We start from the raw sequence: 26643 nt of genomic DNA on the forward strand, positions 1-26643 counted from the left end.
TGTGTGTGTGTGTGTATGTGTGTGTGTGTGTGTGTGTGTTTGTGACATTGATTCATTGATTTTCATAACATTTTCAGTTCATTTTAATAAAACCGTGATAATAACGATTGCCTTTATATGAAATTTCCATATATTACATCTATATATTTCAGCTTTGAATGTAACCCAGGAGACAAAACATACATACACCATCACATAAACTCACACTTGTAGCAATTCTCAAATATTAAATCAAAGCATATTCTCAGTGGATACATGAAAATAAAGCCAGCACACCAGCACTACAGAACAGTGGAAAGTGAAAAGCAAAAGCAGCCAGGTTATCAAAAACCACCCATTGTGTGTTGATTTGTTTGTGCATGTGTGTGTACCTGTGTGTGAATATTTCCAGTCAAATCAGATTGTTTAGGAAGAGCAGCCACAGAGTGGGTGGAGGCCACAGTGTAGGACAATGCAGCAGCAGACAGTCGAGAGGAGATGGAGTTCTAACAGAGAATTGACTCACTTTCATGTTCTTTCCACACACATCACATCCCTCCCACCACAGATACCATAATTATACCAAGCACAACTACAAATGCCACAACAACAGGTTTAGCTCATTCTTGCATTAGATGTTTTTATGACATTCTGAATGTCATCAATATAATTGTCAAAAGAGCCCAGCCCAACCATAGCAGGAAAACAAATTTCTGTTACCATAGCTGCAAAAGCATGCCTATTGGGAAATTAAGTAATAGAGAAATGCTTTTTAAATTAAATAATAAGCTTGTGTGTGGTTGTGGCACTTTATATAAAGTAAAAGCAACTGATTTTAGCCATTCAGCAGAACAAAAAAGCAAAAATAAACACACTACCTGACAAAAGTCTTGTCATTGACGCCAGTTGTAAGAGCAACAAAGAATAACTTGACTTCTAATTGATCATTTGGAAAAGTGGCAGAGGGTAGATTTGTCAGATGAATCATCTGTTGGACTGCAACACAATCATCACAAATACTGCAGAAGACCTACTAGAACCCACATGGACCCAAGATTCTCACAGACATAACTCAAGTTTGGTGAAGGAAAAATCATAGTTTGGGGTTACATTCAGTATAGGGGTGTGTGAAAGATCTGCAGAGTGGATGACCACATTACTAATATTTTCGCTATGGAAATAAAGATGAATCAACAGCCTGAGGTATCAAGATATTTGTGCTACCCATTACAATACAAACCACAGAAGAGAGCAAATTCTTTAGCTAAATAGCGTTCCTTCTCAAACTTCAGCCTTCACATCAAAGTTCCCTTGGCCAGCCCAGTCACCAGACATTGACATTATTGAACATAAGAGGAGGCATTGAAGATGAATCAAAAGAGTCTTGATGAACTTAATAAGTCCTGCAAGACAGCTTTCTTTGCCATTCCAGATGACTTTATCAATAAGTTATTTGAGTCATCGCTGAGATGTATGAATGCAGTCCTTTAAGCTCATGGGAGTCATACAAAATATTTATTATTTTCCCTCTGCACCGTGATTTTATATTCTATACTATACATTATTTCTGTTAAGTGACAAGACTTTTGTCTAAGCAAAGTCAGACCTTACTGACCTAATTAAATAATTAAAAATCAAGGTATGATCAAACGTTATTTTGGTAAAATAAGCGTAAACTAGAGGCCTTTGCCTCATATAAGACACTTCTGGTACCAAATGATCAACTAGAAGTCAAGTTATTATTTATTGTTCCTTAAACTTGGATAGGCGACAGGACTTTTGTTATGTAGTGTATAGCCAGTACATATATACTGAAAGTAATAATAATCTTTCTTTACATATACAGATATGGAAAAAAACCATAAATCTTTGGATTTATGATTTACAGTTTTGTTAAATCTTAAACTTTTCCAAATAAAAAAAAGAGTAATCTAGAACATTTCGTGCATAAAATGACAGTCACAAAAAGATACCAAAATAAGGGGAAAAAAAACAATATTTATTGGAATAAACCAGATTTTTGATAGTAAAAATTTGTATTTTGACCAATTATATATAGAGTGATGTGAAAAGGTGTTTGATCCCTTATTGATTTCATTTATTTATTTTTGTTCATGTTTGTCCACGTTAATGTTTAATCTTCAGACAAATTTAAATACTATTCAAAGATAAACAAAAGTAAACACATCATGCATGTAGATTTAGGTTTGTTTTCACATAATGATAAAAACTTTCATTTCAAAACACCATGATGTGTTTACTTCGGTTAGCTTTGACTAATATTTAAATTTGTTTGATGAACTGAAACATTAAGAAAGAATAAAAAATCCGGGAGGGGGGCTAAGGAGGCAAACACTTTCTCAAACCCCATATAATATATATATATATATATATATATATATATATATATATATATATATATATATATATATATATATATATATATATATATATATATATATATATATATAGCAGAAACGTTAAATATTTAAACTGCTAAACTCTTTTCTTTTAAAATCTTACCGTAAAGTGTGATGTTTTGAACTGATGCGGATACATGTTTGGCTTGTGGAAAATCAGCAGTGTCCTACAATGCATGATTATTTGCATATTTCAGCCAGCAGCTTAATCAGAATTTAAGAGCATGAGCAGTTAATATGACAACATAGCAAAGGATTAGCATAATATGGCTTAGACGTTTGCTAGAAATGATTGACTCCTACTGGAAGCATTTAGTGAAGTTGTGCAGGTCCACCCAGGTCTTCAGCAGCAGCGGTTTGTTTGAAGCTAATGCATCCTGGGACTGAAGCAAACCAGCACTGGACTCCTTACCAGTCTGTACTTTCTCCTTATCTTTTCTGTCTGTCTCTTTGTCAGGGGCTGCAGTTGACTCCACTCCTTCTGTATCTCAAAGATTTCAAAGAGAAAAATGGGGTGGGGGTTATTCAACAATCATTTTCATTTATTTATTTATTTTTTTTATTCAATCTAATGCTTTATTTTTATTTTATTTATTTATTAACTGTTTTTTTTTCCAGATCTTTTTATTGACATTTTACTCAATAAAATAACCATTTCAAAAAGATTAGAAAAATAGAGACACATCATCTTTGCTCCACAACAGTAATGCAATATTCACAAAAAGGAAAATTAGTGATTAACTAATGTGTTAGCAACACTAGTACAGTTTTTTAATATATATAAAAAAGAAAGAAATATGTAAAATACAGTCAATCTTATGCAAATATTTAACATTGCAAAGCTAGCATTTATTGGGATCTTGAAGATGGGCCATTGATGATTAGATAATAACACACACTCAAGGTGGTAATATGGGCACAACACAAAGCAGTGGATTTCTATTCATTTAATCAATTATGTTGCTTATAGAATAGTTACAACACCTTACGACAGAGCATTTTGTTTTGGTTTCACCCTTAAAAATCAAAAAGGGAAACAAGTTTCTCATTTTAATCCTAATATGTAATGTATTAATTTGCTTGGTAAGTGTCTTTGTGGCTTTTGGTCCTTTTCATTTATTCATGTTCTATTTCGGCTTAGTCCCTTTATTAATCTGGGGTCGCCACAGCGGAATAAACCGCCAACTTTTCTAGCATATGTTTTATGCAACGGATGCCCTTCCAGCTGCAACCCATCACTGGGAAATACCCATACACACTCATTCACACATATACATTCTGGACAATTTAGCTTACCGAATTCACCTACATCGCCTGTCTTTGGACTGTGTAGGAAACCGGAGCGCCAGGAGGAAACCCATGCAAACACGGGGAGAACATGAAAAATCCACACAGAAATGCCAACTGACCCAGCCAAGGCCAACTGAACCAGCGACCTTTATGCTGTGAGGCTACCCTCTGTGCCACCGCGCCGCTTTGTCTACCAAATAAGTGGATCTAATTGGATTTGCATTGTAAAAATTAAATAAAAGTTTAAAAATGTATTATTTTTTTATTTCAAATGTTTCGTTTTAAGCTACGATACTTACAAAATCATCCCCCATAAACCCGCAGATTTTTTTTTTTTTTTTTTTACAAAACTCCAAAAAACACAGAATCCACAGATTCTGTCTGGCCCTAGTTTTTGGTAACTAATAAAGTTATGGTAACTAATAACCTTAACCAGGGGTGATGCTAGACATAAAGCTCCAGTGAGGCACAGTTCCCACTCCAAAACAAACAAAAAAATTGATGCATGAGGTGCGTGGGTATGTTTTTTTTTTTTTTTTTTTTTTTCTGTATACATGCTCAGTATGCTTTTTGATTAAACTCAATTGCTTTCATCAGCATTGGTTCAGTTGCACATAGAGAATAATGTCCAATCTTAATAAATACAATTGCATATAAAGACGATTTTTACTGGGGCACCTGCCCAGTAAATGGGGTCTAGCGATGCCCCTGACCTTAGCCTTTCAGAATTTGATTGTATCGCAATAATATGCACCTTTTGTAAAGCTGCTTTAAAACAACAATTATTGTGAAAAGCACTAGGTGAAGTTTATTTATAAACTAATTTCGAACAGCTGGCCCCGCATTATTCAATTTATGATTCACCAGTCAGACGATTCCTAAGCCACTATAAATACCCTAAGTTCCATATACCAGCCATCTTCGTTTTGATGAATCCCCCCTTCCCCCCCTACTCTTCCTTTCCTAGATTGGTGGCACGGTGGCCCAGTGGTTAGAACTGTTGCCTCACAGCAAGAACGTCACTGGTTCTAGTCCTTACCAAGCCAGCCGATGTTTCTGTGCGGAGGTTACACATTCTCCCCTTGCTCACTTGGGTTTCCCCCTGATTCCCCGGTTTCCTCCCACTGTCCAATAACATGCAACTTAAGTTAATTGACTAATCCAAATCTGCACCATAGACATGCTAGTAAATAGTTACCTTTTAAGAGCAATCACAATTGTTCATTAGTTACTACAGCAGAGGAGTTCTCGAGATCTACCTGAGCTCAAACTCCCCTCTCGCCTTGCAAACAGGAGGAAGCCCCGGGCTCGAGGATCTTATGAGCTCAGGGCTCTCTCCCGGGAACAAACAAGCTTTTTAATCAATCATCAGCGAAGTGTGAACTCTTGAAACAAATAAACTTAAGTTTAATTATTCAGCCAATCAGAAGCAAACATTCAACAGGGAGACTTAACATTTTGGAAAATGTTAAAACGGAAGAAATGTACAATAAGCTTAACAGTTAAGCTTAGAGTATTCTGTCAGACGAGTCCCATCCTATGCACCACGAGTTTTATCTTCTCCCTTCTGGTATTCGATACATACATACATACATCGATACTCCTATTAGTAAAACAAATCGTTTTAAACTTTCATTCATCCCCTCAGCTGTAAAATTCTTAAATTTAGGATAGAATTTGTATTGTATGATGTACTTTGTGTATTATGTGTGACATGCTTGTATGCTGCAACCAAATTGCCTTCGGGAAATGAATAAAGACTGACTGACAAAGTGAATTTAGACAGCAGACCTAAAACACCTAAAAACCTCAAACTGATTTCCATTGAAGAAGGTCTATAAAGACTACAATCAAGAAACTCCTTCGAGAAAGAAGGAAAAAAACTGTTAACAAAAGTAAAGCAAAAGTAAAGCAAAGATTGCATTACGTTGCTGCTACTTATTGGAAAAGTACTGTACAGTAGTTTGCTTCTTGAAAATCTGGTTATGTTTGCAATAACTCTGAAAACACTGCACAAAAAAATAATAACATGACTCTTCATGAGGATACCATGATTAACTCAGTCAGTAGCAATCAGTAAAGCTCATTAAGCCAATCAGTGGCACCGTATTGAATTTATAAATGCTTATTCATTGATGTCACTCAATTAATTCTGCCAATTTTGCGAAATACTGTTATACAGTGCAGCTTTACCTCATTACACGGCGCTGTGCTGACGTATTAAACCATGATAGCGCAGATGCCGTACCAAAGCCATTCAATCCATTTACTTATCCACAGGTGTTACCAAGCAACACACTGGGCTCTCTGGGAAAGCACATAATTGGCCTGTCGTGATGAGGGGTGAGCACACAATCATGATCACAGAGATACAGATGAGGCCATGCATCTACTGTGTGTGCGTGTGTGTGTGTGTGTGTGTGTGTGTTTGTGTGTGTGTGTGTGTGTGTATGTGTGTGTGTGTGTGTGTGTGTGTGTGTGTGTGTGTGTGTGTGTGTGTGTGTGTGTGTGTGTGTGTGTGTGTGTGTGTGTGTGTGTGTGTTTGTGTGCGCGTCTGTGTTTGTGCTGATGAGTAGAAGATGGATTGGATAGAGGAAGAAAGGGATAAATGAGAAAGTGCAATGGTGAAGGCAGCCAGCTATCATATCATTACAGCAGCTATTAGCCTCACTGCTCTGATGGCCAAACAATGACTGGGGGAGATAAGTGAGGCGAATTATTGTCTGCTTTTACAAATTCATTCTTTTCACTTCACTTTCATTTGTATTGCACGCGGCAACAGAAGCACTCAAATGAAGACGAGTAATGCTTTTCCAATATTTCAACTGGAAAAAAAAGCTTACAGGTCAGCTTTTAACTCCAAAATATTCATTGTACCTGCAGGGATACTAAACACATGCCAAGGCTAATATGAGAATTCTACAGAGCTTTCTAAACTTTTGAGCGTTTAAGTGAAGTTTATTTATAAACTACACTGTAAAACCCAAAATGTTAAGGTAACTCAAACCATTTGAGGAAGCCGATTGCAACAAACCATTTAAGTTCAAAAACTAATCTATATGAGTACTGTGAACTTAATCCATTTAAGTTTAAGTAATGATGTATTTAATTAACTCATTACTGTACTGTGAACTTAGTCCATTGAGTAAACAAAGCTATTTGAGAACAGTAAAACCCAATAAATGAAGAAAACTCAAACCAAAAGAGTACTGTAAAACTCAATAGGTTAAGGCGACTCAAACCATTTGAGGAAACCGATTGCTACCAACCATTTGAGTTAAAAAAAAAAAAAACTAATCTATAAAAGTAACTTAACTTTGTGAACTTACTCCATTTAAGTTGAAATAATGAGGTATTTAGTTAACTTAATTTAATTGTGTTTTATAGTGCATTAGCAAATCAAGATCCTCCAATCATATGATTCCTAAGTCACTATAAATAAACACAGTCTTCATTCCACAACTATCTTCGTCTGTAAGAAACCCCTTCCTCTCCTTTTCCCAAACCCTCCCAAACTATTATAATTAATAGTTTATTACGCTGGTAATGTTAGTTAATGGTTTGTTCATAACATGAATTGTGACCCAAAGTGTTACCAAAATATTTTTGTTTAAAATAGTTTAAAATTCAGTTTTGCCATTACAAAAAATAAACATTCTAAAAATTATTAAAACAGAAAACGGTAGTTTAAAATTGTCATAATAGCTTCAGAATATTATTTGCTGTACCATATTTGTGCTTAATCAGTCTAGCTGTTTGGTAACATTTTACTAACCCTAACCCTAACCACACAAACAAAATACAGACTAACATTCTAAGATTATTTTAAATATACAACACATAACAGTGAATGCTAAGTGTTTGAGAGATAACCCGAACAGTGATGTGGCACGTCTCACCATTGGCGATGCTGTTGTCCTTTTTCTTGTCCTCTGCTGGTACCTGGGGGAAAATGGGGGGATAAAAAGTGCGCAGGGTGAGCTGGAGAGACATGGCAGAGGAGGGCAGTGGAGACAGAGGATGTCCACATTCATCCAGTCAGCATGTGCTGAGCTCGTTTGGCTTCCAGAACGCCATGAGAAATCCTCTAATCTGACATCTGGACTCGCACCAGAGAGGGTTTTCTCCTTCAATTAACTGCTCACAGAAGAGCGAGCGCCATAAACATTAAGGCAACTTGGATGGCTACGGAATTAGGTGACATGGTTTAGAATAGCGGGTGAGTCTTTACATGCTGATTGAGTCAATATTTAACTTTTTTTTACACTTTAAGCAAACTGGAGTGGTGTCATGGAAACAATCCAGCTAAAGGCTTTACAAAACTTCTCCAATGCGCCATTTTTCCATATTGAGCCCAACCTTATGTCACTTAGAAAGCCTTTTATAGCCTGAGGAGTCGCCCGACTGTGCAATTTAAATGTGGAGGACAATTAGGGGCTCTCTCTTCGCCACGTCTATCGAACGATAGTGCTACTGATTCAGAGATAGACTGTGACTCACTATGAATCTGAGGTAAGAAAAATGGGGACATATACAGAAGAGAAGAGAAGAGAAGAGAAGAGAAGAGAAGAGAAGAGAAGAGAAGAGAAGAGAAGAGAAGAGAAGAGAAGAGAAGAGAAGAGAAGAGAAGAGAAGAGAAGAGAAGAGTCAGTCTGATGTGTTAATGTGGTAGTAAACACCTCAGGGTGCATTCCACACTTTACTGTGGTCTAACAGCTCATGTTTGTGTCTAATTCTGCTTAAAGCATAATCAAAAACTCAATATGTCTAAACTATATCAGGTGATCTCACCACTCGTTCCTCATGACATGATCTTAAAAGGAGAGTTTAAGCAAGAATGATAGTTCACCCTGGCAGCATTTATGTACTGTATTCTGAGCTGTTTGTTTATTCTAAATATCTTCAATTTTGTTCACAGGATGAATAAAAGTCTTTGGAACAACATGAGATGAGTAATTAATGACAAAATGTTTTATATTTTGGGAGAAAAATTATCTTAAGGATAGTTTGTCAGCAGTTTTTCTTATGCAGCTTATACACTCTTGTAGTTGGTACTATATGTAGTAACATTTTGAATTAGCTATTAAATTTATATAATAATTTAATTTTTATTTAGTTTTAATTTTTGATTTTTGATTTAGTTTTAGTAATTTTATCCCTTCAACTTTGTTTTATTTTAGTTTGCAAATTGATTAATTTTCATTAATGTTCATTTAGGTTTAATTTATTTAAAGTTATTATGCTGTCTGGAATACTCGATTCTGATTGGTCGGACGTGACATTCCAAGGTATGTTATTTTGAAATAACAACCTCTGAATAGGGAACATCAAATATAATTTGATTCTTATTTATATACTTACATAACCACATATGCATCTGCTTGTCTGTCATGCAGTGTTTTGTTTTTTTTACTTTTTTTGACTGTTTAGTGCCAACTGGTAAATGAATAATAAGTAGGTTAGTATGCTTTGTTTAGCCAATTTTGTTTTTGTCAGCTTTGCGTTTTTGACTGTTTGGTCGCCATCTTGTTGCTAAATAATTCAGAAGAGTGTATACTCCATCAGCTGTGTTCGCTTCTGTCAGCTTTATATTAAATAAAAAAAATATACAAATTATTACGGCTCAGAACAATTTGAGTAAAATTTTTGTTTTGTGGCAAGTATCTGTGTAATAAGCAGTGTAAAGTACATCCAGGATGGTTGTTTTCACATAATAAAGCCCTTCAATCTTATACAACATAAGTACAACATCATTATAGACAACATAGACTCATTCTAAAAATGTAGCCCTATATATGTTTCTCGAGACTGTGAATTATGTAGTCAGAAGTACGTTTTTAAGTGAACACTATGGGGCGGTATAATGCCGTTCCTTTTCACGCTTACCAGCTGACCACTTACTTACGTATGGATGGCTTTCCCGCTGTTTGTGCAGTTAGCTCGCCATGTACATCATTGGACTAGAGATGCAGAAAGGACACAACCGCAATGACGGGGTTCAAGTCCGGAGAAGAATGGTTCCAGAAAGCGGGTTAGACAAAAAAAATCCAAAAATTTAAGTAAACGAGTAAATAACGGGCAGAATGTGGTAAAGCATGGTAAAAATCTGATGATTTTTTTTTCTGAATTGCTTTTTTAAATTTGGTGGTTGGGTTTAGGGAAGTGGGTAGGCGGCTCAATCTGTGCTTTTTAAAATACTATTGGTTGGGGAAGGAGGAGGATGGGTCAGTTTATCGGTCAGTCAGTCAGTCAGTCATTCAGTCAGTCAAACAATCAGTCCACAGCGCGCTCTGGCAGATGGCACTAGTGAGATAAAATTTGAGATCTGAAAAAGCATACACATCGGCCTCTGGTGGATTGGCAAGAACAAAAACTGCAAAGAACGTAGCTCCTGGGGCATATTTGCCGGTCTCCAGAAATGTATATAGAGGTACGTTTTCAGAATGAGCCTGGGTTGATTATAGAACATGTCACAAATGTCAGAAGACTTTGACTAAGTGAACATAAACTGTGCGGACTACTTCATAACACTGATTTTTTACAGCCAGTTCTCATTTACTTTCATTATATGCAAAACTGTCACCAATATAACTAATCGGTCTTCTTATGTATTCCACATAAATTTAAATGGCTTTACAACAACTGTAAAAAAATGTACTGTCAATAAAACAGTGACAACATTTATTTTTTATTTGAGTGAACTATTCCTGTAAAGTTCCAGGTGCCCAGAGGCATGAATGCACGGACACTTATCTTACAAACCACACTAAAGCTATCCGATCTGAGCTGACCCCCCTGTGAGACATCCACTCTGATGACTGACAGGCTAATTGTGCAGCTTTTTATATCATTTCTGAGGACACGACTTGTCCTTTTATGTAACGAGGCACGCGTGTTTTACTATTCTCTCTCTCTCTCTCTCGCACTCCGCTTTCCCCATCTCTCTAATACTGGATCTGCTAGAGGCGGTCTCTTGATTAGGGAGACATGCAGAGTGACATTGGAGCTGGAAAAAGAGAGGCGTTAGAGGATGTCATAGCATGTCTCGGCCTCCTGGCCACCAGTCGCACTACAGCCAGAGAGCAGAACATTTTGATACACATCACACAACAGAACAGAATTCAACCCCTGGAGTACAGTGAAACCCTCGACTGTTAAGATAGAGCAGACACAATTCACACAGCAAACAATAGAACACTCGGAAGCTTGATCTTGGTATGACTTGAGAGAAAATTATATTTTTAATCAGCAAGAATGCAAGCAAAAGTGATAATGAAGGTTCAAAGATTTCCACATCATTTTAATATTTTAAACTATTATTTATATTATTATGAAATTTTTCAGCTATTATTTTAAACTTTCTATTCACCAGAAGAGCTTATTATTCAACATATATTATAAAAAAATGTGACTTAAAATTGAAGTAATGGCAGGAGAAAATTAGATTTTCAAATATATTTATTTATAACAGTTATGTAAAACTTTATAATATTTAATTAATAGTTCATACAAAAATACTTTTGTTATCATTTAATGAATCCAATTGTTTGGAGTGTTGATCACAAAAGAAGACATTTTAAAGAATGTTAGAAAACGGTAGTCATTGGCTTGGATTGCTTTTTTTTTACTACTATGGCTGTCAATAACTGCCAGTTTCCAACATTCTTCAAAATATCATCGTTTTTTAAAGGGAAAAAAAAACACTTCTAGAAGTTTGGAACAACTTGACTGAGTAAATACTGAGTAAATTTCATTTTTGGCTAAAATATCACTTTAAAATATAATCAATAATAATAATAATGATAATAATAATAATAATAATAATAATAATAATAATAATAATAATAATAATAATAATAATAATAATAATAATAAACAATGATAACTAACCGAACACAAAGTGTTAGAGTGAATGAGTGCTTATCTGATAAAGTTTGCTCCTCTGTTATACATAGGTGGGAAAATAGAACCAATATTAGTATGCAAATGACACTGTGATTGTCAGCCAACTGTATGATAATGAAAGAGGTCATGGTCCAGTACTGATTTTGTCAGATGGTGTGAGGAGTAATATCTTCAGTTAAATGTATTAAAGATAAAAGATATGATAATCCAAATCAGACTGTCGAAAGTGTGCAATTATACAAATACCTTGGCACAATTATTGACTCTAAACTCTCCTTTGATGAGAATTGTGAAGCAGTGTGTAAACAGGGGCACCACCAGATTTTATTTCACCATGCTTTTCTTGAATTCATTTAATCTTTTACTTTGGAGTCATGGTTTAGGAACCTTTCTGATAAGAATAAAAACACACTAAATCAGACAGTTAAGTGGTCTAGTAAGGTGACTGGGGTGTCACTAGCCAATCTAGAGGCTGTATACACCAGGCAGCTAAAGAGAACTACAAATTAAATTTTAAGGGATACTGCTCATTACCAACACTCAGAGTTTCAGCTCCTTCCTTCTGGTTGCAAGTTTTTAGTATCAAGCTATAGAAACTAAACAATCCAAAAATAGTTTTATACCAGCAGTCATTAGACATTTAAATAAAGCATAGGCCAGGGGTGATAAATCGCGTTCCTGGAGGTCCGGTGCTCTGCAGGGTTTAGCTCCAACTTGCCTGAACACACCAGCCTGGGTGTTTCAAGCATACTTAGTAAGACCTTGATTAGCTTGTTCAAGTGTGTTTGATTAGGTTGGAGCTAAAATCTGCAGGACACCGGACTTCCAGGAACAAGTTTGGTGATCCCTGGCATAGACTTAAGCAGAGGTTTTTCTGTGACTTGTATATTTTACATTTTATAGATTGTTTTAAACACCTTTTTTTTGGTTTAAAACTTAAAAAGAAATATTCTTTATTTATTTTTATTTTTTGAAGAGAGTGTTTTGTATGTTTCCGTTTTATGTATTTTTGTCTACTTGTTGTCACTATGTGAGTTGTTTGAAATAAGGACTCTTGACTGCAAATCAAATCTACCTTCAGGTATAAATATAACCTAAAAATATTATTATAACTATAATTAATAATAATAATAATAATAATAATAATAATAATAATAATAATAATAATAATAATAATAATAATAACAATAATAATAATAATAATAATAATAATAATAATAATAAATAATGATGATGATAATAATAATAATAATTATTATTATTATTATTATTACTACTACTATCATTATTATTGTTGTTGTTGTTGTAATTATTATCATCGTTATTATTATTATTACTATTATTATTATTATTATTCCAAAACATGAAAAAATTTTAGCGACCCCAAATTTATGTATAAATGGTAGTGCACATCACATAAAACTTGCAAATAAAAAAAGTATACAAATTTTCCTCTGGCATACCTGGGTGTTTTCATTGGTTTGCAGTGTATTTGTGCTGTTCTGGATGTTGTCATTTTGAATGTGTTCATCTTCAGTATCTTCCATTTCAGAAAATGAAGTCAGATTAGAATTATACATGCGCTTCTTTAAACCTCCATGCTCCCTAAAAACACACATACACACAATTTTCAAACATTATAAGATAAACAGTTGTTTATTTTAAAAGGTTCTTATTTAAAAAAAACAAAAAAGATTGCTAAGTTTTAGACCAGTCAATTATGACTAAATGTTGTCTTGCACCACAGTTTCTGTTCCTTTTTGACTCTTCCACAAAAGCCAATTACTGATTTTAGCACTCAGTGGGCTAATAATGTACTCACACGTGCAACTGAAGACAAAATACCTGGAATTAAAACAAATCTCATATTCATGCATTCTAAATTATTCATGCCTGCGGGGTAGCAAGCATGTAATTGGTTCAGTTATGACATGACACATCAAAACTTTTCCATTAGGCTCAGGTTTCCAGCTGTAGAATCTGAGTAATTGTGTATTATTAATTGACTTGATCTGAAAAAAATGACACATACAGTAAATCATTAAAAAAGTTTAATACAGCTTTATATTTACAGTAGTTTTTTTGTTCGTTTATTTGTTTGCTTTATAAAGTGCGATGCATCATGTTTATTTTCATATAAAATACGTTTTCACTAAAGAATGATTAAACAATATTTAACCCCTATTTTAACATTTTATTTTGACCAACATTATTTGAAATATTGCAGTAGACCACCATTTATTGAGTGAGAAAACATAAAAAGCAACTTAACTAATATTGTTTACAAACCTAATTTTATTTTTTTAAGTCATAAGAGTTAAAAAGTCTTGTATTAACCCCCAGAGCATTAAGGGTATTTTTTATTTATTTTATTTTTTTTGTGGTAAGCATTTCAATGAGTGCCCAAAAAAGGGTAAATTTTAATTGCAAAATGGGACATTTGTTTTTGACCCAGATATATACCAGTATACTGAAAAAAGTGTTGCAAGCAGAACTGTTGCAAACAATTTATTTGTGTTGAATTTAAACAAACAAATTAAGTTTAATAATGTTCAACTTAATTTGTTTGTTTAAATTCAGCCCAAATAAATGATTTACAACCACTTAACATAAAAAAGTTAGTAAATCCAAGGAATTATCTTTGAAAATTTTTTTCAGTACTGTAAATTCAGATAAAGCATATGTTTCCCCACATTTGTTTGTTTACCAACATTCATGCTTAGACAGCTAAAGAAAGTCAGACAGCTTTGAAAAAGAATAATGGTATGTAAATAACACCCGACTTTTCAGTTTTAGGTAAACTATCCCTTTAAGCTTCACCACACAAACTCAAAATGTTTCTGGTTGTCCTCCCCTGACGATATATGCATAAAATTTAGCAAACTATACTTGGAAATACATCCTATCAATCACCAACAATAAGAGGGTGTTTATTAAGTTAAACACCTGCATATGCGGCTTGTAAACGAATCCGCACTCCAAGTAAATACATTAGCAAGTTTCTCTAAAGGATAGTTTTCTGCTTAGCTTAGCTGTTTTCTGTAATGCAATCAGTACCTTACTTTGCAGCGCACACACAAAAACACATTTGTATGACTAGAAACTTGCCATAGACTTCTATTGTATTTATACAGACCTAACAATATTCTTTATCTACCAAATTTAAGTTTACATCTAAACAAACTTAATTATATTTCCAGATAAAAAATATCATAATAGTAATTAGTAGCAATTTATTTCTCTTATAGGGACCACTGGCTGTATAAAAAAAAGCCTGACAGACAAACACACGCACGCACACACAAACACACACACACGCACGCACGCACGCACGCACGCACGCACACACACACAAACACACACACACACACACACACACACACACACACACACACACACACACACACACACACACACACACTCCACTGATGATTAACATCAAAAATCGTACATCTTTCCAACAAGGACAACCACCAACAATAAAGAATACATAATATTATGGTGTCATGGCTTTGCAATCAAAAATGTCATCATAATGGAAGTCAGTGGGAAAAAACAGCCACTAACAAAATGAAAGGGTAACACATGTTCAGTGTTTTGTTGAGTTTTTGAACATTTTCAAAGCATTTTCCTAAAATATGTGTTAAAATAAGATTTGTCAAAAAAATATTTAATCTGCTGATACACAGAGAGAGTTGTGGCCAACTTAAAACGACTCAAAATCACTCCAGAGTGGATGAAAACATGACACAAGGGTAAAGGTGGTAAAGGTGCCTTGTGTACTGGTCATTTAGAATGCTTACAAATCATACTTAACAGGGACTTTTGACATACAAAATTTGCCACAGATTTTGGTGAGGATTGGATTTAGGGCTGTGGGTTGTGTAAGGCCATATAATAAGCTGTTTTTACAATATAAAATACATTGCGTATATTGAGAGTCCCCATAAACCACATATACAAGTTTGTGTGTGCGTGCGTGCGTGTGTGTAAAAACGAGAAAGAGAGACGTTTGTGCACTTACCTTTGTATGTCTGAGAACATCAAAATAGGCATCAGATTTTAGAACATAGTAAACATAGTAAACACATTTATGCACGCGCACTATAATCTGCTGTTATCCTCCTTAAAACTTCATATGATTGCCAGAAACTTTTTTGCCCAGGGTATCCCCCAGGTTAATGGTGCCAACTGATGATCTACCGTAAAATGACAAATTGTAATTTCCCAACAGGGAAAACCACCAGCAATCAAGACTGCATATTTATTCGGTGTTAAGGCTTTGCAATAAAAAGGTTGTTATAATGGAAGTCAATGGTGCAAAAACAGCCACTTACATAATGAAAAGGTACACTGTAAAAAATCCAACTTGAAAAAAGTTGGTTGGCACATCTGCAGAAGGACTTTTAATGTGAATTTTCATCTTACATTTAGCTAGTTTACTCTACAAAAAGAAACTCTAAGTGCATGTGGACTGTAAATTTTTATTTAACTGATATGTGTATATATATGGACTTTTTTCTTCTAACAAAATAAAAATTAAAATTGAAATGCCTAACAACTAAATGATCAATCAAATTATCAAATAATAAATCAAAATGCATTCTCAAATGAGAAATCAATTATAAATTATAAAAATAATTGATATTTTATTTTCATGAACAACTTCCTGTGATCTCCTGTAATAATTAAATGACAAATCAAATGCTTAAACTATAATTCAAATGGAGGAATCAGTTTCTGTTTTTTTCTTTATTAAACACAGCTGGAAGCTCAGGATAGACTTATTACTAGCACTATAAAGATACCTCACTCACACAGACTCTTTGCTGAGTCTTGTTTTTCCCAGTGAAGCATTACGAAGTGGTTTTCCTTGTTTGTCCTGCCATGTTTTGATCCTTGTCTTGTTTACTGTTGTTGTTATTACTGATATAATTATTTCTTAGTATCAACTTACAAAAGAGCTTTTTGTTTACTTAACATCTGACATTTTAGGTCAGTGCAACTGATGTTTTCATAAGTTGAGTACACAAGAAAAACAAAAAGGAAATAAGGATTCTGAGGTTTTTTGTTCACTCAGGTTCAGTCATTCCAGTTCTGCAGACCAATGTTCAGTTGGCACAACTTAAAAAGTTTTGTAACAGAGTAGTTCACCTCTCCAGAAAACTAATAATCTTATGTTAACCCAACTAAATGTTTTTGTTTTTGTAAATGTTTTTTAAGTCAGTGCAGCTGATGTCTTCAAAAGTTGAGTGAACAAGAAAAAGAAAACTAGAAAGGAAATAATAATTATGTTTTTGTTTTTGGTGTACTGACTTAATTTTTTTTTTCAGTTTTGTAAATTAGAAAAATACACAAGAGTAACACCTACAGTAGGTCATACCATGTTGTGTTCTACTAACCCCATAAAGAAGTACACACACATGAAGAGAGATAGAAAGAGAGAGCTTACATATCATGTGCACTCATGGTCATGAGTTTGAAGTTGATGAATGGGCTGGAAACCTCAATGAACTGCTCTGGTTTCTGAACAGGGGGTTCTGAAGTGCATAAACATCAGTTTAGAGCAACATTTACATAAGGATTTGAAACATGTTCACACATAAAAACCAAACATCTTACCCTTGGGCTCATCAGTAATGTTAGTCTGCTTGCGAGGCCGGATGAGTTTCCATTGAGGCAGTGGAGGTGTTTTAGGAGGGGCCACTAGAGGACAGTCTCGAGTGCAGGTGAGAAGCACTGGGTGACTGAAGAGCTGAGATAGCCCATACTGCCTCAGACTCTCAGACGAATCAGCCTGGAGAACACACACACCACCCACCATGATCATAGATTAGGGAAGAGAGACTTAATAACGGATTAGACATCCAGCGCTAATCCAAACGGAGCCAAATATTGCTTGAGACTAAGATGGAAGAAGGGAGAGTATACCATTTGAGGCAGATTTTCCCTTTAATGAGCTTTAGGTAAGTGTGTTTGGTGGAGGAGTTTATATTATACAAACTGGGTGGTGATAACGGTTTATAACTAATGAATCAAACGAACAAGAGTCCATACTGCTGTGTGGCATATTGCATGACCTCATTCTCATGCATTCAATGATATTAAAGAGTACGTTTTTTTGTTCTGTTTTTTACTCTGTGGGACACAAAAGAAGATATTTAGATAAATGTTGGTAAACAGTAGCCATTGATTTTCAAAGTAGGAAAAAATACCATGTATATCGATGGCTACTGGTTTCAAATGAAATATTTTTGTCTTATGTGTTCGGCAGAAGAAAAAAGAACTTAAACAGGTTAAGAAAAAGCATCACCAAATTATGACAAAAAATGTTGTTTATGCAAGAACTATCCCGGGGCGGCACTGCAGCTCAGTGGTTAGCACCGTCACATCACAGTAAGAAGGTCACTGGTTCGAGTCCTGGCTGGACCAGTTGGCATTTCTGTGTGGAGTCTGCATGTTCTCCCAGTGTTGGCATGGGTTTCCTCTGGGTGCTCCGCTTTCCAGTCCAAAGACATGTGGTATAAGTGAATTGGGTAAACAAAATTGTCCAAGTATGTGTGAATGTAAGAGTGCATGGGAATGTGAGAGTATCAAGTTTTAAGATATATATATACATGAGTATGGCCCAGTTTCACAAACAGGGCTTAGATTAAGCCAAGACTAGGCCTTAGTTAAATTAGGCTATTTAAGAAACATTTATAAAAAAAATGGCCTTAGAAAAATATGACTGATGTGCACCTGGAGACAAAAAAAATGACACTGACATATTTTAAGACATTTCACCGCAAGTTATTTTGAGTTGAGTCAGCTCAAACAAGCAATTTAATCTTGACTAGCCTTAAACCTTCGTTTGTGAAACCGGGGGTATATGTTTTAAGCCCTCTTATATTTTTAGTATAAAGGTGACCACTTAAGTTCCTTCAAAAAAATGATAGAAACAAGATAAAAGTAAGAAAAAATATAAATATACACTGTTAATATTTACTTATTCCATTTTAAATCCCACACTATATATATATTTAAATATAATATTTGACTAGATATTTTTAAAGACACTTCCATACAGCTTAAAGTGACAATTAAAGGGGAATGTGAGAGTACTAAGAAAAATAAACTACACTAAGTTGCGGCAGGAAGGGCATCCGCTGTGTAAAACAGGTATAGTTCGGCATGTCCGGAATAGTGGTTCATTCCGCTGTGGTGATCCCTGATAAATAAGGGAATAAGCTAAAGGAAAAAGAATGAATGAAATACCCCTAATGAAGTGTATATATTATAATTCTAAAGATTATGGTTGGTTCGTTGTTGTTTATTTAAGTCTTTAAAGTATTTTTGATGATGATAATGCATTTATTTATTTAATTAATAAATACCACAAAAACTGTAATAAAGTAACATTCAAAACAACTGATTACCATTTTATTATATTTTGAAAGATAATTTATCCCTGTAATGGCAAATCTGAAGTTTAAGGCTTGAGTCATGTGATCCTTCATAATCTTTTCTAGTGTGCGATCATTTTGGTGCTTAAGTAAATGCTTCTAAAATGATTAATAATCTTAAAAACAAATGTTTTTGCTGCTTGATATTTTATGTAAACTGTACATGGAAACCTTCACACATTTTAGCTAATAGTTATTTGACGAACAGAAAGATTCAAATTAAAAGCATTTGTTTGAAATATATCTTTTGTAACCATATAAATGTCTGTATTGCCATGGGATCAATTTAATGTATCAAAAATACATAACATTTAAACAGTAGTTTATGTGCAGACTTGCAGATTAAAACTCATATGCTTACCATCCTCGTGAGCATTGAGGTTCTTTTCTCCATTAGGTGCAAGGGCTGGTAACTGGCACACACTACTATCTGAGGAACAGAACCAGTGGCTAAATCGGAAAAAAAGAACATCTGTAAAAACAAGACTTAGGAAATAAACATGAAAGAGATGCCATTTCTACTTTATATGCATAAACGTAACTTTTTTTTCCTGTTGTCAGGCTTCCATCTCTTTAATAGTTAAAACATAATGAAATGAATAGAGCGCAGCCTATTTTCAATGATAGGAAGAGAGAATGAGCGAATAGATCAAGGCATGAGTTTCAAAGACAAAGGCGTGAATAGTGGAGAGGGCACTGTAATCTGTCAAGCCATATTTTCCTAATTCACACAGCACACAAACTTCCAGTGTAGAGGAAGAAACAGAGGCACTTTGTTATCAGTGTTTGATCTTCATCTCCCAAGGCCATCTCTGATCTCACAACAGGCCATCAGTGCCATGACTGTTACATGATCAAGATTAAGGGGAAAAGGGAGGGCTTGTGGAGTAAATGATATACGGACCATGTGCCCTTCATTTTCAACAACACAAAATGCAAACTCTTGATTTCCATTAAGGCTCTATTTGGTATAAAAAGTACAGCTAATGTCTGGTGACCCATTGCTTTTGGGGGATAAAAGGCACAGTTTTTTTATTAAGCTGCTAAGAAAATTTGAATGTAAAATACTTTCAGTTAGAAATAAACGTTTGAGTTTATTTTTTGAGCATTTTTAAATGTGCGTGTATTGAGTCTTTCTCCTTCTTGGGTGAAAAACTATATGCAGAATTTTAGTTTTTAAAATTTTAGAATTTTAATTTTACACATCAGTTCTGTCTGGTTCTTGAATCTGATTGATTGATACCCGTGCGATATTCTGCCAGTAACAGCACTCGTACCACCTCTTTACCCTTCACCATTGTGTATTACTCCACCCACATACAGCAACAAGCAGAGGACACTGCAGTTTGACAATGATTGCTGCTGTTTGACAACTCAATGTACTTTAAAGGTTTTTTTAGTTGATAATGTAGTTGTTTGGATTGCAGTTTATTTATAAGGATAGTGCCTATTTTTAAATATTTCTAATTTCTGAGAGATTTCCATTAGCCTGTTAAGACCAAAGACGGTTGACACTGTCCATCCACAAGATGGCGTCAGAGACCGAATAATAAGCTTATAGAAGATAAAACAGTGTAATTTCTAACTACAGCTGATCAAATCCTTATTAAACAGGTAAATGACATATGAAATGGGATATGGAATTCTGGGAGTTTTCCAGGAGACAGAACATTACGGGAGATGGCCTGGAGATGGGTCTGAAATACGGGAGACTCCTTGGAAAAATGGGAGTGTATGCTCTAAAGTGAGGTTGGTTAATTAGTAACGGCTTCTGCTGTTCTGACATCAGCTGCAGATGTGAATGAATGGCGGAAGAAAGTAGTTCCTAATGCAAAAGGGTTTTTAGACTCTCCGTGTTTGATTTTCCGTGTTTGGTTCTCTTGACGAGAACCTTGAAGAAGGACAACCATCTGTGCAGCAATTCACCAATCAGGCCTTATGGTAGAGTGGTCAGACAGAAGCCACTCCCCACCTGGAATTTGCCAAAAGGCATCTGAAGGACTCTCAGATCATAAGAAACAAAATTCTCTGGTCTAATGAGACTAAAATCAAGAAAACCAGGCACCGCTCATCACCAAGCTAATACCAACCCTACAGTGAAGCATGGTTTTGGCAGCATCATGCTCTGGGGATGTTTTTCAGCAGCAGGACTTGGAAGACTAGTCAGGACAGAGGGAAAGATGAATGCAGCAATGTACAGAGACATCCTGATTGAAAACCTGCTTCAGAGTGTTCTTGACCTCAGACTGGGGCGACGGTTCATCTTACAGCAGGACAATAATCCAAAGCACACCACTAGAATATCAATGGAGTGGATACACAACAACTCTGCGAATGTCCTTGAGTGGCCCAGCTAGAGCCCAGACCTAAATCCTATTGAATATCTCTAGAGAGATCTGAAAATGGCTGTACACCGTTCCTTCCCTTCCAACCAGATAAACTTGAGAGGTACTGCAAAGAGTAATAGGCAAAATTTCCCAAGGACTGGTGTGCCGAGCTTGTGGCATCATATTCAAAAAGACTTGAGACTGTAACTGCTGAAAAAAGGTGCATCAACAAAGTACTGATAATTAGTAAATTTGCAACAATTAAAAAAATATATATATATATATATTTTTTTTTACATTGTCATTATGGGGTATTGTGTGTAGAATTTTGAGGAAATAAATAAATTTGATCCATTTTGGAATAAGGCTGTAACATGTAACATAAAAAAATGTGGAAAAAGTGCTATAAATGCTTTCCAGATACACTGTAGATATAAAAACTTTATTTGAGTTTGAAATGTATTAACAGGGCTATAATGCATAATATATTGGCAAAATAATGAAAAATAAATCAACCCATACAATATTTAGCTTGACCTCCTGTGGTTGAGAATCCACCTTTTCCAAAGGTTAAGCAGCTCTCTTCACAATTTGTTTGAAATGAAAATGACTTCAAGAGGTGCAGGACCTATTTCATGTCCTATTCACGGAAAGTGTCAAAAATAGAATGAACAACGATCATGTGTGTGTATGTTTCAATAAATGAGCCACCCTTGGGGACTGAAGATCTAGGCCACGGTGCCAAAGTGATATATGTCAAAGCATGTTATAATTTCCAACCTTTTAATTAGTATCAAACACCCAGAGGGAGTGAGAGGAAGACAGAGGAAATGGATTCATTATATGGATTAAAGGACCCTATAGATAAGAGGACAGTGCAAATGAAGGAGAGACATAATGTTTGTGAAGAATAACAAAAGAGAGAGCGTGTGCAAATTTCAGCAGCAAACATAGCATTATCCCTACATAATCTGAACCACTCGCTTACACAAGCCAATTATCCAAAACAGGCTGAACAGCAAACCATTAGCCTCAATAGACTCATCAAATCGTTAGTCTCCTCAGACCTGTCGAAAATCCATGTTTACATGCACACTGACAATTACACCTCCCTATCACAACTGCACCAAGCCTTTCACAGCAGGTCGGTGTAAAATTGATGTATATTGTGTATGCACGAGAGTGTGTACGAGCGATTTGCTGCTCTTTGCTCTCCTTGCATATTTCCGACGTAAACTGCACAGTGACAACATTGACAGTGCTTGCCCGAGGCCATGCCAGATAATTCAATTCAGATCACACTACCTGAGAGAAAACACTGGCACTCTGTTCACAGTCTGACACAAACACACACAAGCGCAGATTATCACTGACACACACTTCTATGGTGCAAATACAAATACGGGTATGTACACACAATGCATGCACAATCACAGAAAGGGCTTGTTTTATTTATTCATGCTCATGATACACATCTAGCAGTGAAGGAAGTGGCACTGACTCCATAATACATGAGCCTGCAGAAGAAGTGATGCATGGAGACATGAGAGAGTGAAGAGATTCAAACAAGTGGGTCAAAGGGAATTTATTGGTACTTATTGGTCATTTTAGCCACGATGCTCTGCTAAACAGATCACCATCCCTTTACACAGAGCTCAATGCCACATTCGCTGCAAATTATTAATATCTGTTTTCAAAATGCATATAGAGTGTTTCTGTAGGAAGATAAAATATTCATCATTCAACTAGGTTTTTCTAAGTAAATAATGTATGGCGAGGAGAGCAGGGAAAAACTATATATGAATATATATACAGTACATAAATATATGCTGCTGCCAAAAAAATGTTCAGGTGAACAATCTTTATTCTTCATGATGGAAGACTCTGACATTTTATGTTACTTTCATCCCATGAAAATGGAAACTGCAGCTTTTTTTCAACTGCAAAATAGATACTTCTAAAGGATTTAATGGTCCCACAAAAGTTTCAAATGTTCTTTACATATTTTCTATTGTTTTGGAATTACACAATAAGAGTTTTCATAATTTCAGCGAACACAGCTATTGTTGTATTTCATAACAAATCCATTTTTTTCTTCACATAAGATGTCATGTGAGCAGGTGAACATTAGTTTAGTGTCAGAATTTTCTGCACATTCAGGTCTTGACATTAACTTTTTAGATCACCAGCCACTGTGGCTAGTATTTCTAACATTACTAGCCACTCGCCATTTTCACTAGCCACACTATTCTTGTTGGGAAAATATATTCTATATAGATAGATTTGACTTTGGCATGCTAAAACTACTTGATTTAGATGCTGTGTTATGTCCTCATTCTCATTCATTTAACATTGACATTAACTTTTTAGATCGCCAGCCACTGTGGCTAGTATTTCTAACATTACTAGCCACTCGCCATTTTCACTAGCCACACTATTCTTGTTGGGAAAATATATTCTATATAGATAGATTTGACTTTGGCATGCTAAAACTACTTGATTTAGATGCTGTGTTATGTCCTCATTCTCATTCATTTAACTTTGTGTGTGTATTAGCTTGCTTAGTGTGCATGAGCAAATGGGTTTTCGCAACGCAATCAGTTTTTATTTCACATGACTTTTTAGGGCTCAAAATTAAGGATCTACCAAATTTATCTCTGACCACACCAAATAAATATTTCTTTGCCACTATTTTTTTAATGTGTCAAAACAAGGAAAATATAGCTGTATATGTGCACTTTTTAATCCAACAAAACTTTTCTATAAAAATGTATCTAAAATATGTACAGTAATCTGTCCTGGCTAAAAGTCTCAGATCACTAGTTAACTACACATAAACGGGGAGTAATCTCCCATTAAAGCTATGTTATTGTAAACAAAAAAAATAGAATTAAACCATATTAACAAAAATAACTGTAAGCAAAAGAAAGCAGGTGAAATACAGTGTATGATAATGAAAGGATGATCTCGTGCACATGGTTAATGTTAGGCCTGTTAATAATCTGTTCAAAGAATAATTAAAATGAAAGCAGTGACCGCTGCTGCTTACCAAAGAATCTGTTTTTTTAATCTTGAGCGCTTGAAAGCAGCAGGACTGTGGGTGCAAAATCATCGCTCTTTGTCCAGTCTATCTCAAAGAGAACCAATCGCACCAGTTGCGTTCCCTCTATCCACGGTTGTTTCGAGCAAGTAAACGAGAGCGCGTGGACATTTTAACAGTCGCGCGCATCACATCATCTGTGCGCACAAGTGATTATCCTCTCGTTCCGTATTAACCAACCTGCTATCTTTTGCTCGCACGAACAGTTATTTTTGTCAGTCGTGCTGCTTCTCTAATATTGGGCCATGCTTATTGTCGAACCCTGGATTAAAGAAAACTACAATTAAAAATTATTTCCTACCAGCCAAAGTGGCTAGTGGAGGTGTCTGTCTAACTCGCCAGAGCTGAAATCTACCTGCATTTGGTGGGTTGGCGGGTGTTAATGTCAAGCCCTGGTCACGTTACGTTGCATATAACACTTTACTGCCAATTTTAAACAAAAAACAGTTTGATGAAGAGAGACTGCATATAAAATATGACTCCTTTCCAATTATATTGGTCTAACAGTAATTTTGCAATATTTTTGCAATGAATCACTATTGCTACTGATATTTTGATAACATCTTATTTGACAAGTACTGTTGTTTTCAGCACACTTCACAGCACCATCTATATACAGTATTATTTATATATTGAAAGAGTGCCCTATACCAGCAGTAGTCGAATAAATGAATCGAGTTGGGTTCAAATATTTTGCTTGAACGCATCAACGTCAATACAGTACATCACCAAATATATAGTTACAGATGCAGTAAAACGTGAACGCGCTTTCCCTTCAGACACTAGTGGAGCGCAGGGGATCACGGGACTGACGCAAAGATGATGATCAATGACAGATGGAGATTCGGCTGTGGGGAATAACGTGTTAAAGCTAGTTTTCACGAAAACACCACTGTATAGCCAACCATGTGCTATGTTTGTTCCTGTCACTTTTCAGATTTTTGATACAATAACCTATGCTGCAATACGAGATTCGCTGGCTGTTTGCTATTCAAGCTAGGAGCAGCAGAGACTATTATGTATGGGACTTTGTCAGACTTTGACAGGAACTTGTCAGTAACTGTTACAGTTCATGGACCAGTTTCTTCTTCCTCCACATCATAACATTTAAGAGTAATTAAAATTGTTGCCTAGTTTTGTGTAGTTTGCAAAAAATGTGTTTAATTGTGTGTTGTAAGTTGTAATCGCCCTGTGCTGCTTGTAATTACATATCTATTATAGATCAGTCCTTATACTGTATCTCTCAGGTTAAATCTTTATGGGGCTGTTCACATATTGTGTCCAAAACCATATTCAAAAGGCAACGTGTGCTTCTTCCTTTACCGATTTAAATTCAATTCAATTCATCTTTATTTGTATAGCGCTTTTACAAAGTAGATTGTGTCAAAGCAGCTTCACATAGAAAATTATAATGAATTGAAACAGTGTAGTTCAGTTTCAGAGTTTAAGTTCAGTTCAGTTTAGCTTCTCTGAACTCACGATCCTCTGCAGTCTTTGCTATGGCCACAATCAGCTGTTTCTCACACGCACAGCGTGGTCCATTTTCAAAACAGTTCAACTTTTGCCACTGTGTGGATTAATATTGAATGTGTGTTGTTATGACTTGGTGTTAGGATTAAGAGTAGAGTAATATGCTGGTGTTTAACTACATTTTCTTATTGCATTTCTGCATTGGACTCTCACATACTCTCTGCTACATCATAGTCATGGAGGGTGTTTCTCTCTGTCTCGCGCTGAACCTAATCGACAAATCACAATAAACAGGGTCATCGGTCCAATCTGTTGAGATTTGGGATTCAATCTCAGTCAGGGATTTGGGAACAAATAAATCCCTGAACGAATCATATAAGTTGTTGGGATAATTAGGTAAAAATAAATGCATATTATAAGACAATGAAGTGTTTTTTGACCTTCCATGCATATTAGCCTGTTGTTGGAGACCTACAAAACCAAAATATGACCATTTATAATGCAAAATAAATAGTTAATATTTAACTTACAAGTTTAAAATACTAATAAAGTGGAGAATTTTTAAAAAGGGGCAAAAATCATAAGCATATTATTTCCAAACAATGAGGTTTTTTATGTTAACATCTTAGCAACATTATGCCCTAAACGACTGATTTTTCTCAACTTTTGGGAATCAACTAGCATTTAGATTACCTCAAAGCAAACAT

The 26643-nt window shown here is 35.3% G+C and overlaps 1 protein-coding gene across 8 annotated transcripts in view; it reads right to left on the bottom strand.

The window, feature by feature from the left end:
• The window catches only part of adgb (androglobin), a 77678-nt gene that overhangs the window by 34937 nt on the left and 16098 nt on the right, over window positions 1-26643 (bottom strand). For 2 of the 8 annotated variants that reach the window (XM_087298347.2, XM_087298346.2), the window contains exons 9-16: window positions 19401-19489; window positions 17217-17391; window positions 17047-17134; window positions 13058-13199; window positions 7589-7631; window positions 2703-2880; window positions 2503-2566; window positions 372-485 (exon numbers count right to left, since the gene is read on the bottom strand). In XM_087298347.2, coding sequence (XP_087154473.1) covers window positions 372-485; window positions 2503-2566; window positions 2703-2880; window positions 7589-7631; window positions 13058-13199; window positions 17047-17134; window positions 17217-17391; window positions 19401-19489 — 893 coding nt within the window. Of the gene's footprint in view, window positions 1-371; window positions 486-2502; window positions 2567-2702; window positions 2887-7588; window positions 7632-13057; window positions 13200-17046; window positions 17135-17216; window positions 17392-19400; window positions 19490-26643 lie in introns of all 8 variants that reach the window. The other 6 variants (XM_087298345.2, XM_087298344.2, XM_087298351.2 and 3 more) reach the window with 3 other exon arrangements.

Source organism: Danio rerio, chromosome 20, assembly GCF_052040795.2.
Source record: "Danio rerio strain M-AB ecotype USA chromosome 20, GRCz13ab, whole genome shotgun sequence".
In the NCBI taxonomy this organism is placed as follows: domain Eukaryota; kingdom Metazoa; phylum Chordata; class Actinopteri; order Cypriniformes; family Danionidae; genus Danio; species Danio rerio.